At 38.4% G+C, this 13,215-nt stretch overlaps 1 protein-coding gene across 1 annotated transcript; it reads left to right on the top strand.

Annotated features, from left to right (window-relative positions):
* The first annotated feature begins 900 nt into the window (after positions 1-900).
* On the top strand, positions 901-6,619 carry LOC139143621 (prostaglandin reductase 1-like). The gene is made up of 5 exons (XM_070714113.1): positions 901-1,006; positions 3,898-3,943; positions 5,054-5,110; positions 6,097-6,270; positions 6,445-6,619. The coding sequence occupies exons 1-5, from the start codon at positions 901-903 to the stop codon at positions 6,617-6,619; spliced, it is 558 nt and encodes a 185-aa protein (XP_070570214.1).
* The last annotated feature ends 6,596 nt before the right edge of the window (positions 6,620-13,215 follow it).

Below are 13,215 nucleotides of genomic sequence, written 5' to 3'. Positions count from 1 at the left end.
GCATAATGAACCTGTGGCAGATGCCGAAAAACTAGACTCAGAAAAGCGTTAACACGCACACTGGTACGACTAGCAGAGCTGCCATAAAACTGCACCCGTTACTTCCGAATCTGAAATAGTTCAAAATTCAGTATCAATGATGACATCTCACATTGTCAAGATAATGACGTGGCGATATCTCAAAGACTACAACAAATCGTCTTTGAAAGCCCGTTTCAAATTACCATTTCTGTCTTCTCGAACCTCAAAGTTGAAGAGTAAACACAGGGATCGGACACACATTTATCCTGTACTTTTCATCGTTTTGATATTCAAGAAATAACCTACTTAAATCAGAGGTGTATTGGTGTCATTATTTCTGTAGGAAAAACTTAGTTGGGAAAATGATGATTTCATGATTAATATGCCGTTTATACTAGAGATAAGTTATTATTGGAGCTCGGCACTCTTAAAATTTATAAGGTAGTACATCAGTTCTACATCTACTTCAACATAACCTTCGACCTGTCTCAGACCACCTGTTTCTGGTTGATCCGTGACCTGTCTGTATTATTGGAAATAAAGTCACCATAACTATCAGATACAAGTTCTTACTTTGACGTGTATGTTTTCAAATTTCGAATTTTATTCTCGTATTTGTTGTTTGTAGCCAAAGCTTAATGGAGAAAAATTTTGTTTAATGTTTTATGCTGCCTGGAGGATGTAAAGCACTTGTAGAGTGTTAATTCCACCCTCTAATTATACACATATGGCAATAGGGCGTGTCGTCAGTCAGTGTTATTCGTTATCAGTTATGCTCATTATTATTCATGATGTGCCGTTAAAGTTAGACGTGGAGTGAATCAAAGCGTTTACTCCACAGAGTGGAATCGAGCGTACATGAAATTGGTATTCAGTCTAATGGTGAAGGCAAAGAGATTCATAAAAGCCGCGCAATTCGATGGATTTCCGAAGGAGAGCGATTTAAAACTCGTTGAAGAGGAGCTTCCAGAAATCAAGGATGGAGGTCAGTATTGCACTCACAGGTAATCCAGTACCTAAGTGCTCGATTTTAACTCTGTCCGACAGCAGCGCAGAACTATGTCTTTGTCTCACGAATATAAGTGATCAATGTCCTACAGTCAGGGTCCCTTTTAATTCATGAGTCGCCTCTCATAGCTCGACCACCTCGTTAAGGGGGACACCGTACCTAAGGCATTCGAACATAATTTGCGCCGCTGTAGCTAGGTTTGCCTCTTATTAATGTCTATGATCATTTCTCTACTGAAGTTTGACAAATAAAAGTTTTTGTGGTGATATTATGAGCTCAAATCAGAACGTTTATTTTAAAGCGTCGATTAATCAGCATTAATGATGAGAAGTTTTCTTTTCCTCTGCTAGAGAAGGATTGCAATTATTTATTATATTAGAGTAATATATTACCCTGGATGTCACCGACCATAACACATCAAATTCCCAATCATCGTTCTCAAGAGTCCTTGAACTTTGGCATTTTAGTTTTGGCCTTGGTACTGGTACATACATACTCACACACAAACACACACCACACACACACACACACACACACACACCACACACACACACACACACACACACACATACATACATACATACATACATACATACATACATACATACATACATACATACATACATACATACATACATACATACATACATACATACATATCGACATAAATTAGATATAGTGGGCAATATCTTACACTATAGCGTACATCATCTTGTACAAGAAAAATGTAATGACTGTTAATAGTTTTGGTTACAACGATGGCACATGGAAGTAAGAGGTGGTGTACACCAAGTAAATTTAAGATAATGTTCCTCTTTTGATCTGATATAATATGAAGAGTTATTCTCTCTTACTCGTTTTCGTCCGCGGAGACCGTACTCAATAGCAAATAAACAACCCCATGTATCATTGTCCATGGTGAATGATTGTAGCGAAAGAGTGTAACTTAGCCCTGCAATTTTTAACCGTCATACGCGTCGCCTGGTGATCCTACTTGCTTTTGCCGTCGCGTTGTCTCATTGTATCGTTGCTAGGATAAAAGACTCATGTTTCACCCAAAAACCCTTGACCTGCTCAGTTCGACGTTCAAACAGTGAACGTCTGTGTAAACTATTGCCTTTTCACAGGAGGATAAGATATAGGCTGGGTCTAAAATTTCTGAAGCTAGCGTTACTACAGGTCGACAACGTTAATATTTCAGTGTCCGCAAGTTGTGCACGGGGATCGACATAATAATTCATATGATGACATATGGAGCATGCTAAAAGAAATGACGTCAGACGTCAATGACTTTGCAATTTTCAAGATGCGTTTCCCATGTCAAAATACCTTTTATTCTAAACTGACGTACACAGACATCAGTAGGTGTAAAAAAATAGTGCGTTGGTACCAACAGTACCCAGAATACACTATGAAGATCTATTTCACTGTATTAAGGAAGAATGAAATGATCAAGATCAAAGTCTAGACCGCAAAGATTGTGCCAAGACTAAATTTTATAATCAAGATTACATATGTCATCTCTCACAAAAGTGTTTATTGAGTGGATCCATACATTTTTTCGGACATAAACAAGCATATGACGGAAGTTGTACCTTGGTAAAACGATACAAAAAACGTGTTCTATATTTATTGTATTTTATCAATTATATTGGTCAACAGAGGTGACCTTCCGTGGCGGTTGAAGATGAGCAAACGAAAACAGATTTTGCATTCTCAGCAAAGTTTGATGGTAACACTATGGTCAAACACGTGCAAACAAATTTCTGAACTTCACGCATAAAACTAGCTGACTATTCTATTTGTAATGCGAATGCGATAGCATATTCCAAAGGTATTTCCGTTTCGCGTCGAGTCAACTTGGCCTCAATAAAAACTCGGTCAGAACCAACTCGAACTAATATCAAATTTCCCGAAGCGTACTTGGCCTGACCCCTCAACTTGACTGCAAGTAGCTCGGCTTAATGACCCCTCAACTTGACTGCAGGTAGCTCGGCTTAATGACCCCTCAACTTGACTGCAAGTAGCTCGGCTTAATGACCCCTCAACTTGACTGCAAGTAGCTCGGCTTAATGACCCCTCAACTTGACTGCAAGTAACTCGGCTTCAATGGATAGGGATTCAAAACATGTCGTTTTTCGCTATCAACACAAAATTTGTTGTACAGACAGGGAGTTTGTCAATGTTCATGGGATGGGGGTTTTATTTTGATACTGTGCATCCAGACATTGGAAAATAATGGGTTTTTTCCCGTATTTTTTATCAAATTCTCATATTTTTGAGAATTTCTGAAGCACATCTCGTGTATTTGATATGAATGTTGCTATCGTCACGGAATCAACGTCCTTTGAACTTACTAGGTGAGATGTATACTTTTTGTTGATTTTTCTGTGAAAATTGATCAATTGAATTGATATTTTCACTAGCCTTTTCCTTAGCAAGTGGCTTTCCAGAAAGGTTATTGTTGTTTTATTGTTTTCCTTTCTTGATCACCCGGCCTTCAGCGTAAGATGTGTCTTCAAATTTCAATTCACTGACACTAACGTTCATCTAAATAATATTTTGACTAAACAAAACGAAAATTATACCCGTTTCACATATTCAATATGCGTGGCCGGTGACAACGATTTATGGCAGTGACTAAGCGGTATGTTTGGTAGGCCAGTACTCTTTTGGTACTACTGGAACAGTGCTTAATTATCCAAGGTAAACACGTGCTGTATTAATATAACATTCTTTTTAAAGTCCAAGTGAAAGGTGAAAAAACATGATGACGAAAGATTTCCGATTACATACTGCCGATCGCTTTTCACTATTGCATGAAATTTGGTAAAAATCTAATCGTCCTTTTTATTATTTCATTTTAGAATTTCTGTGCGAAGCTGTCTATCTTACTGTTGATCCCTACATGAGGTAAGTCATCGATTGATCACCAGGTGTCTTACGCAACACTTAAAGTATATGGCCCAGCTTTAAAAACGAGCTTTGGTGAGGATCTTCGATATGTTGCTGGCGGCTGAGAATTGCAAGTTTTCTTTGATGCAAAGGTCAGCTTTGGAGAAGAAGTTATTTTTCCACGAAAATGAGAGACTTGGGTCACAATTTACAACTTCGCGACCCGTATGGTGAAGATCCAGTAGATTCATGATCAGATTCGAACTCACAACGTACGGCACCCAGTAACCTAGCGAAGGGGACAATCGCTTGGTTAAATCTCCCTTATAAAAGAGTGGTTCAATAACCGAGCTGATAATTTGCTTGTACACTTTGTGCTAAAGTTCTGCCTGGCAGACTGACCTGGAAAGACACACAAAACGCTATCACAATGAGATCAAAATTTACCCTTTTGGAGTATATATCATTCCTGTTCCTCTTAAATGATTGGTCGTATAGCAGACTTATATCATCACAATTGTGATATTTCGGTGAAGGCTAAACATGGACCATTAGATCGTTTAAAAGGATGATTAAAGTGGGAAATCTGCAGATCAAAAATTAGTAAACTTCACATTTGGTCTGCTAATAAAACTTTCGGGCAAAAAAAAACATACACTGCGGAAAAAAAAACCATTAGGAAATAATTCGCCAGTTGGAATGCGATAATGCATGTAATAAAAAATAATTTTTTACTATAACCCAAACTGGATTCGAACCCCCACACACTTCACGGCAACATCGCCTAGCTGCTAGGCCTCACACAAAACCAGTCGGCCACCGTTTCCAACCTAAAAGAGTTGGTCACGGCAACCGACTAAGATGTTACAATCCTGTGCGCGACCGAGCATGTAAGAATCATAACCACCCTCCCAAGATCTATTGGCCCGTCCCTGAACATATTTGTTTGTTCGTTCGATATGTTGTATTCACTTTCTTAAGCAGCGGCGATATTCCATAGAACTCATAATATTGATAAAGCCTGAATGTACTAAACGCACAGGGAAACGCATAAATATCTCCGGGTCGCCATTTTAAATAAGTCACGTGATTGATGCTGCTCTCAAATATCTCCATATTTGTTCACAGGGTCTTCAGCGAAACGCTAAAGATTGGTGAAGTTATGTCCGGTCAGTTAGTGGGAAAGTAAGTACTGTTAGTGGATACTGGTCGCTTTACCGGGTGAAGTGTACTAAAATGTTTCCTGTTCGCTTATATCACACCAAAGTTTTTTAGTGCGTACTAGGAAAATGCAACGTCATGGTTGGTAAATTTACTTGTATTTTATATACTCCCTGGTGATCGTCAACATCCGAGCTCTAATACAGTAACCCAATCACATCAATTTTCAGCTCCCATTTTGGGATATGTATGTGAAGTGACAGCTTGTCTGCAAGGTGACAAATCCTGTGTATGTCCTTCCATCTGCTGTCTGTCTGCTTGTTTGTTTGTATGTCCGTCCGCCTGTATGTATTTTTGTATTTTGCATGTATTTTTGCATATATGTATGTATGTATGTATGTATGTATGTATGTATGTATGTATGTATGTATGTATGTATGTATGTATGTATGTATGTATGTATGTACGTATGTATGTATGTATGTATGTACGTACGTACGTACGTACGTATGTATGTACGTATGTACGTATGTATGTATGTATGTATGTATGTATGTATGCATGTATGTATGTATGTATTATGTGTGTATGTAAAACGATGTACGTACGTTCTAACGTACCTATGTATGTTTGTGTCTGTCAACTTTGCAAAGTCCCAAATATAAGCATATGCAAATGACATTGAAAAAAGTGAAAATGGTTAAAAAGGGGAACTCAAAAAGTAATGGTCAGATTGTTTATATCGACTGCATAATAACTTTATACTAGTTAAACTGTACAGTGAAGTCAGTTTGATGTAAATTGTGGTTTTCAAGGCGATTAAAAGTCGGAGAACGTTTGAGAATTGTTTTACAAATTCAGGAGTGCGTGAGGTGTGCACATCAGGACTGTTTTTCAATCTCATTCATTCTCCGTGTAACCGTGATGCTTGTCTAATACAATGAAACTTTTCACATCTTTCAGTGACAGTGATAATAATGTATAGTGGTTTCTCTCCCTGTGATTTTCAGAGTTGTTGAGAGTAAAAATGCGGACTATCCTGTCGGTACCAATGTCACTACGGAAGAGCTCGGTGGATTAGGCTGGAGGAGCCACCTCTTGTCGTCTGAGGGCGTTGTTACTAAACTTGACCATCCCCCGGAGATACCACTCTCACAAGCAATGGGAGTCCTAGGTATGGTCGGGTAAGTAGCGCAAGCTAATTTACCGAATCCCATGAAAAGAGGCCTTTTTTCGAGACATACATGTTTTGGCTGCATGGGATTTCTTATATTTAAGTCACGATTTAGAGACAAACTGCATGTATTTTGTCTCGTATTTGGACTCACTGTAATAATGAATGTTTGTATATGTTTTAGAATGACTGCGTACTTTGGATTCGTGGACATATGTCAACCGAAAGAGGGCGAGACCGTCGTTGTCAATGGTGCAGCCGGTGCTGTTGGTAGTCTGGTCGGGCAAATCGCAAAAATTAAGGTGATCCTCTTTATCACAACACTGATATTGATCATCATAACATTACGTCATCACTAAAAACACATTGAATGCAAAATATTAACTGATGCTACCAGTCCAGTACACTTCCTGTTTGTCTTCTCCCATTTACGGAGGTCTTCTAAACAGTGTGGATACTAGACTTGTGACAAAGTGCTAACTATTTTAAATTGAGTACAACGAAGGAGGTAGCTGATGAAAGGTCACTTGTCATTGGTCAGATATTGTCAGCCATAGAACGAGACTTTCAATTGGCTTAATCGGCAGGCGACATAAGTTCTCCTACTCTGCGGCATACAGGAGCAGGGAATACAAAGAGCAGAGTTTTTGTCCTGAGATATATTTTCAGACAGGCTGAGTACGCTGATTTGTGTGTTTCTTTTACTAGCTCAAACTCTGAAACATAAGGCTAGTACACTTTTCACCCCACCAAAGTTTGACAGGGGGCGCCATTGTATATGAAATAGTTAAGCATTTCAGATTGTCACAATGTTTTTTTTTTATTATTGTGCTCTGTATCATTTCCCTCTTCAACGTTCCAGAGATGTCGAGTGATCGGCTTTGCCGGATCCGACGACAAAGTCGAGTATGTGAAAAGTCTTGGCTTCGATGAAGCATTCAATTACAAAACCATAGATCTGGATGAAACACTCAAGAAGGTAGCCCCCAACGGCGTTGACATTTATTTTGACAATGTAAGTACCATAATGATTTCCGCCTTTGTAATCCATACAGTAATTATATCCCTTCTCCATTTACCCGTCATTTTGACACGGCAATGTATCAACTCCTATATCACAATGAAACCTCTAAAGGTCTAGTAGCAGACACTCCTCATCACTTTCTCACCTTATTTTTAAAGAGATAAAATCGCTCCTTTTTTCCTTTTCGTGATGTCAAGAAAACATGTTATCATGATATACTCGCATAAAGTCACTCAGGGTACAAAATAACGATAGTACATAACATAACTCAAAAGTGTCAATAAGTTGAATGTAAACGGGTGATTTCGTGTGTGACCTCTAGACATAATAGACTTTTCCTGTTCAGACCTGCCTTCCTGTAACAAACATGATTGTGACAATGTAAGGGAAAACTGCTGCCCTTATCTATATGAAAGGCAAAACTTTATGTAACAGTGCATATTCAGTCATACATGACCAAGGTTGGTAACTTTAATTTTCGATCCCGAATTTTGGGTACAATCCGAAAAATCCTTCACTGAATGTTTAATCTTGTCTGGCTGCAAGCAGTGCTGATGTCATGCTCATTTGACCAGTATTTCAGCGTGTTTCAAGAAGTTAACACAAACCACTTTTCATATAAAAAATATCATGAAAAGGGCTAAAAAGAAGCGACTTAGGCCCTTTGAAAGTCAATTAACATCCCCCTGACTTCGAAAAAAAATGGTCACCTGCCCTTGTGATATTATGGTATATAATGTTGTCATTTTGAAGAGCTTGTATCTTGAGTTTCACTGTGGTTGACTCTATTTCGTGTATATTTTAGGTTGGTGGCAAGTTTTCGGTGACTCTACGAAATCACATGAACAGATTTAGTCGTATCAGTCAGTGTGGCTCCATTTCGCAGTACAACGCTAAGGAACCGTTAATGGGCAAGTATGATTCATCACAACATCACGTGACTTCCGGAGAGCTCGGCAAGTGGTATTACACAGTCCTGTTGCCTCCACCCAACAAAACAGAATGTCTTTTGAGGTAGTACGCGCCTCGAAATTAAAAGATTATAACTTTTCGCTCGATATCTCCGACGGGGAACTTTAAAATTTTACCTGTCGAAAGTAAGGATTAAAATCAGGGATCTCCGTGTAAATTTACTATGAGAGAAACAAAATGAACAATGCAATAACTACCCTCTATGTTTAAAATATATGCTATCTCTGTTGGGAAAATTGATTTAAATTTCCGATTTTCTTAAAAATAAATCGATGAATTTAAGTCACTCCTAGAGTTTCAAAATAAACTTTAAAATCGGCAAGGGCAAAACGTATTGTAAATTGAGAGTTTAGCTATTTGTCCCTGGGGCTTATTCTACTTAAAATAGCCTGGGATAGCCATCAAAGCTGCCTGCGGAAAAAGTTGTTCGTGCACGATTTCTTTTCAGGCAGGCGCCAATATTTTTCAGTATCAGCAGATGGGGAACGGGCGACTAGGCAGTAAATCCTCATTTACGAGCGGGAAATTTTCATCACATTGCTCAGTGGGCATCTGAAAATTTTCCTGATTACCCAAATCGTAGCTAAACTTGGTTCGCCCCTTCGGCAATTTTGTCAGGCTGCGGCCCTGTATTATATTCCTATCGAAACTCTACTATATTTATTATGCTCAAAAACAGTATATGTATTTATATATAATCCCATGGTATTTTTCTCTGTTTAACGTCATCGTATACGAGTGTTTTTCGCGGAGCCGTACAACTTCGAGCCGAAGGCGAGAATTTGTGCGCCTCCGTGAAAAACACGAGTATACGGTGACGTCAAACAGAGAAAAATTCCATCGGATTATATATTTATCACATGAACAGTCATCTTATTTTTCTTTGATGTGGTCGGATAAAACTTATTGTAACAAATGGCATGATTTTAATCGCGATTTTGTGTTTTATTTCCGCGGATTACTTTCATTTAATGAGTAAAGCGGCCCGTCACCCAGGAGATGTGCAAATGTTTACAGGTATACTTTCATTCATAAATCCGATTAAGCTGAAATTTTGCTACAGCGAATGGTATCTCCACCAATCAGACATACGGATTCGATCACATGCGCGTGTCAATCATTGTCTCGCGCTGGACCGATGCCAAGGCAAGTCTGCCATCGGCGGACATTCACCGCGCTATTGACGGATAACCATAGTATTTTGAGTTATTTAGAATATTTACAATTATATTTATGAAGTTAATGCAACGACATGATCGAAACAGTAATTATCATTCTTAGAGATGCTGTTGCTTTTAAAATATCACAAGTTTAAGACCTTGGCGAGCCCGAAAGATTCAGATCGATGACACACAGAGTGCACGCTTGTTGTGGGCACTGCCGTCACCGGTCTCGGTCGTCAATGTTTTCGTCTTACGGACTTTGATGTTTGCTGTGACACACATATCGCCCGTAGGTACATCCGAATTTTGTTACTTGACGGGAACTCTGTTCTGTTATGAGTGTTGTCCGAGTCAACTTTCGAAATACATCGGATTCTACAGCGCTGCACTGCAGAGTTAAAGGCTACAGGTCGACAGCTTATGTCGTAACTACAGCCTTACGCTGCAGGTTTGATTCCGATCGAGAAACAACGGAATAATTTGTGTGATCAAGGAAATTTATCTTTGTTCGTCGAATGACTTTATGCTTGTGCCTTGTATGTCGCTTTCCCGAAGATTATACGGTACTCATTTATTAAGTTGAACTTTCGTTGAGGTGTATCTTTCGGGTTTATCGCCAACCGGGATCGCCAGGTACGACAACGCCCACATTGAGCTTTACACGACAGTAGCCGTGACGTTACTGAGCCATTAAAACGATCGACGGTATCCTCATTTGATTCTTGGGAATAGCTAAACCTTAAGCGACTCGAAATTTCGTCGGGCATGCCTTCTATGTTTCCATATCTGGATTTTCGGGTCACCTTTTTGTCAAAATGCCATGAGAGTACGGCATAGATCATGACAAATCGGTCTGTGTCGCAACGTGCACGTACGAACGGTACCATTGCAGGAAAAAAAGTTCCGGTTGATGACGTACAACAGGGGTAATATGGATTTCTTATCTGTGCTGGTGTACGTCACACAGGTGGAGATACGGGCCAGTTCATGTGATAAATGTAAAATATCTTCTGTATGGTTATAGTTTATAATTAAAGCTGCAAGCAGCGTTGGCGGTGCCCAAGCTAATATTACATATACACACAAAAATTGACCTTGAAATCGGGTATTTGAGAAAAGATTTTTATCTTATAGTACTCGTCATGTACCAAAATTTGGAAAATCCAATATGGCCGCCAAATCACATGACTAATAAAATATTCAAGGGTCAGGTGCACCACTTCTCATTGGCCCCCATCATTGTACCAAGTTTGAAATGTTTAGCATAGGCGTTATTCAAGTTCTAGGCTGGCAATTTACGCAAAATCCAATATGGCGGCAAAATCGCTTGACAGATCTAAATGTCTTTTGCAAGCATGAAAGAGATCACTTCAAGGATGACATGAGTAAAATTTCGACTCAATCGGTGGTTTAGTTTTGGAAAAGTAGATTTTTGAAGATTGAATTGGTATTTTTCGAAAATCAGGTGACCGATCCAAATGTCGTTTGCAAACTTGAAAGAGATCACTCTAAGGAAGACATGTGTAAAATTTCAGCCTAATCAGTGTTTTGATTCTGGAGAAGAAGATTTTTGAAGATGAAACTGCGATTTTCGCAAAATCCAATATGGCGGCCAAATCACGTGACCGATCGAAATGTTTTTCGCAAACTTGAAAGAGATTACTAAGGATGACATGAGTAAAATTTCAGCTCAAACGGTGTTTTGGTTCTGGAGAAGAAGATTTTTAAAGATTAAAAAGGTATTTTTCGAAAATCCAATATGGCGGCCAAAGTCACGTGACCGCATGCGATTTTATTTACAAAATCTCAAGACCTTAGGTCATGCTTGCTATGTAAAAAAATTCAAATTGACCAGACCCCTAGATCATCAGGAGAAGCCGTTTTTAGGTTTTTGGAAAATCAAATATGGCCGCCAGGTCACGTGACCAATACAAAATTCAAGGGTCAGGTGCACCACTTGTCATTGGCCCCCATCATTGTACCAAGTTTGAAATGTTTAGCATAGGCGTTATTCAATTTCTAGGCAGGTAAAAATTGACACAAGAAGAAAGAAAAATTCCAACGAAACCAATAGGTGCCCAAGCTTGGGCTTGGGCACCTAAATATCGACTGGTTGGCTGCCCCTGCGTGAATCGAAATAATCACGTTACTCAGGCTTTCCAGCGAGCTTGACAATTGCATTGTCACGTTCAATGTGTCAGGTCAAGGGTCACAGAAGTGCGCCCTGACATTAGTCAGATGTGATTTGATGCATTACAGTACATCTTCTGTTGTTCTTTTTATCCCTGCATTAAACCTGCACAGAGTATCGAAGCCAACAAGACAGTGTTAATCATAAACCAATATAATTTGCAATATCTTTGTGGTAAAAAAACCATCTTGGTAGTCTTCATGTCACGTGATACATTGCAATATCTTTGTGGTAAAAAAGAACATCCTGGTAGTCTTCATGTCACGTGATACAGAGAATGGCGTTGCGTAATATTTCCTCTTCCTCCACAGTTCCTTCCTTGGATCGTATGATGAATGTTAAAGAGATAAAGTGGCAAGGTTTCATTGGTACATCGTTCACGGACAGATACCCTGAAGGTAAAAAATTCATGGCGGAATGGTATTGAAGGTGAGTGTGTCATATTTCCTTACGATGATACATCAAGCTTGCCAACCATCAAATGTTTGTAGTTTGTTTAATGTCTATTAATTTCATCGCAAAGTTTCGAAAAAAATGTTAAAGGGACGGTGACTGTAACTTTCGATGATATTTTCCTAGTTTTTAGGGTTGCTTTTTGTTATTCAGATAATTTTAATAAAGTATTAGACTTGCTGAAGTGTCATTTTTGACAAATGAATCCTAGTGCGGACCAACATTTCATTGTCAACAATATAGTCTGTGGGCCAAACCCAGAAAAGGGCTCTAGAAGTTGACTTTTAGAAAGAGGAAATTTGAGCAAGTTGTCATGTGGTGGAATTGATACCTTACACATACTTGTATAGAAAATTTATTGTTCTACCGCAGTTAGACCTGTACTTTTCAGATTTTTGACCAAATCAGTGCAGATTTGCAAATTTTTGATAAAAACGACTAAGTCAAGGTTGCTTTACTTTGCATTGCATTTATTGAAATGATTACCAGTTTAAATCGTACTTATCAGCAAAATGGCAATTAACTTAATGAAATTACAGTAAAAAGGGGCCTTTTTTACCAAAAACGTGCATTTTTCGATTTTTTCACCAAAATGTTGACATGCATACAAGTTTATTTTCTTTCATGAAAAGTAAACCATTTTCCTTTCTCATTTCACATTTAATGACATAAAATGAACACTAAGTTTGATCAAAACGTCAAATAAACCTTTTTTTGACCAAAATCGAGGTTTTTTTCAATTTTTCACTAAATTTGAAAGGCCCTAAAATTGAATTGTAAATGATTTCATTTTACTAGTATATGATTCTCAGAGAAAATATTTGATTAGTTATGTCCTTCTTATTGGAAAATGATAGTTACAACTAATTTTTGACCAAAAATTATTCTTTTAACTCTATTTTAACCAAATACTGAGAAAACACTATTGCCACGCATTCTTTATGACTGTGTAATAATTTTTTCTGTTGTCACGTATCTGAAATACAGAGATGTCCCGCTACTTCTCTATCATCACTGAGTAATATCCATCTTTGGTCTCATGCAATTCTTTTTGTTTATTCAGCATCACTATCAATGTCTGAGGAACAGTCATTCTCTTCATCTCTTAGTTTGCTTTCATCATCTATAGAATTGTTTGTGCAGGAAACACAT

This window comes from Ptychodera flava, chromosome 1 (assembly GCF_041260155.1).
Source record: "Ptychodera flava strain L36383 chromosome 1, AS_Pfla_20210202, whole genome shotgun sequence".
NCBI lineage: Eukaryota > Metazoa > Hemichordata > Enteropneusta > Ptychoderidae > Ptychodera > Ptychodera flava.
Note: the sequence above shows the minus strand (reverse complement) of the source record. Positions and strands in the feature narration are given on the sequence as shown.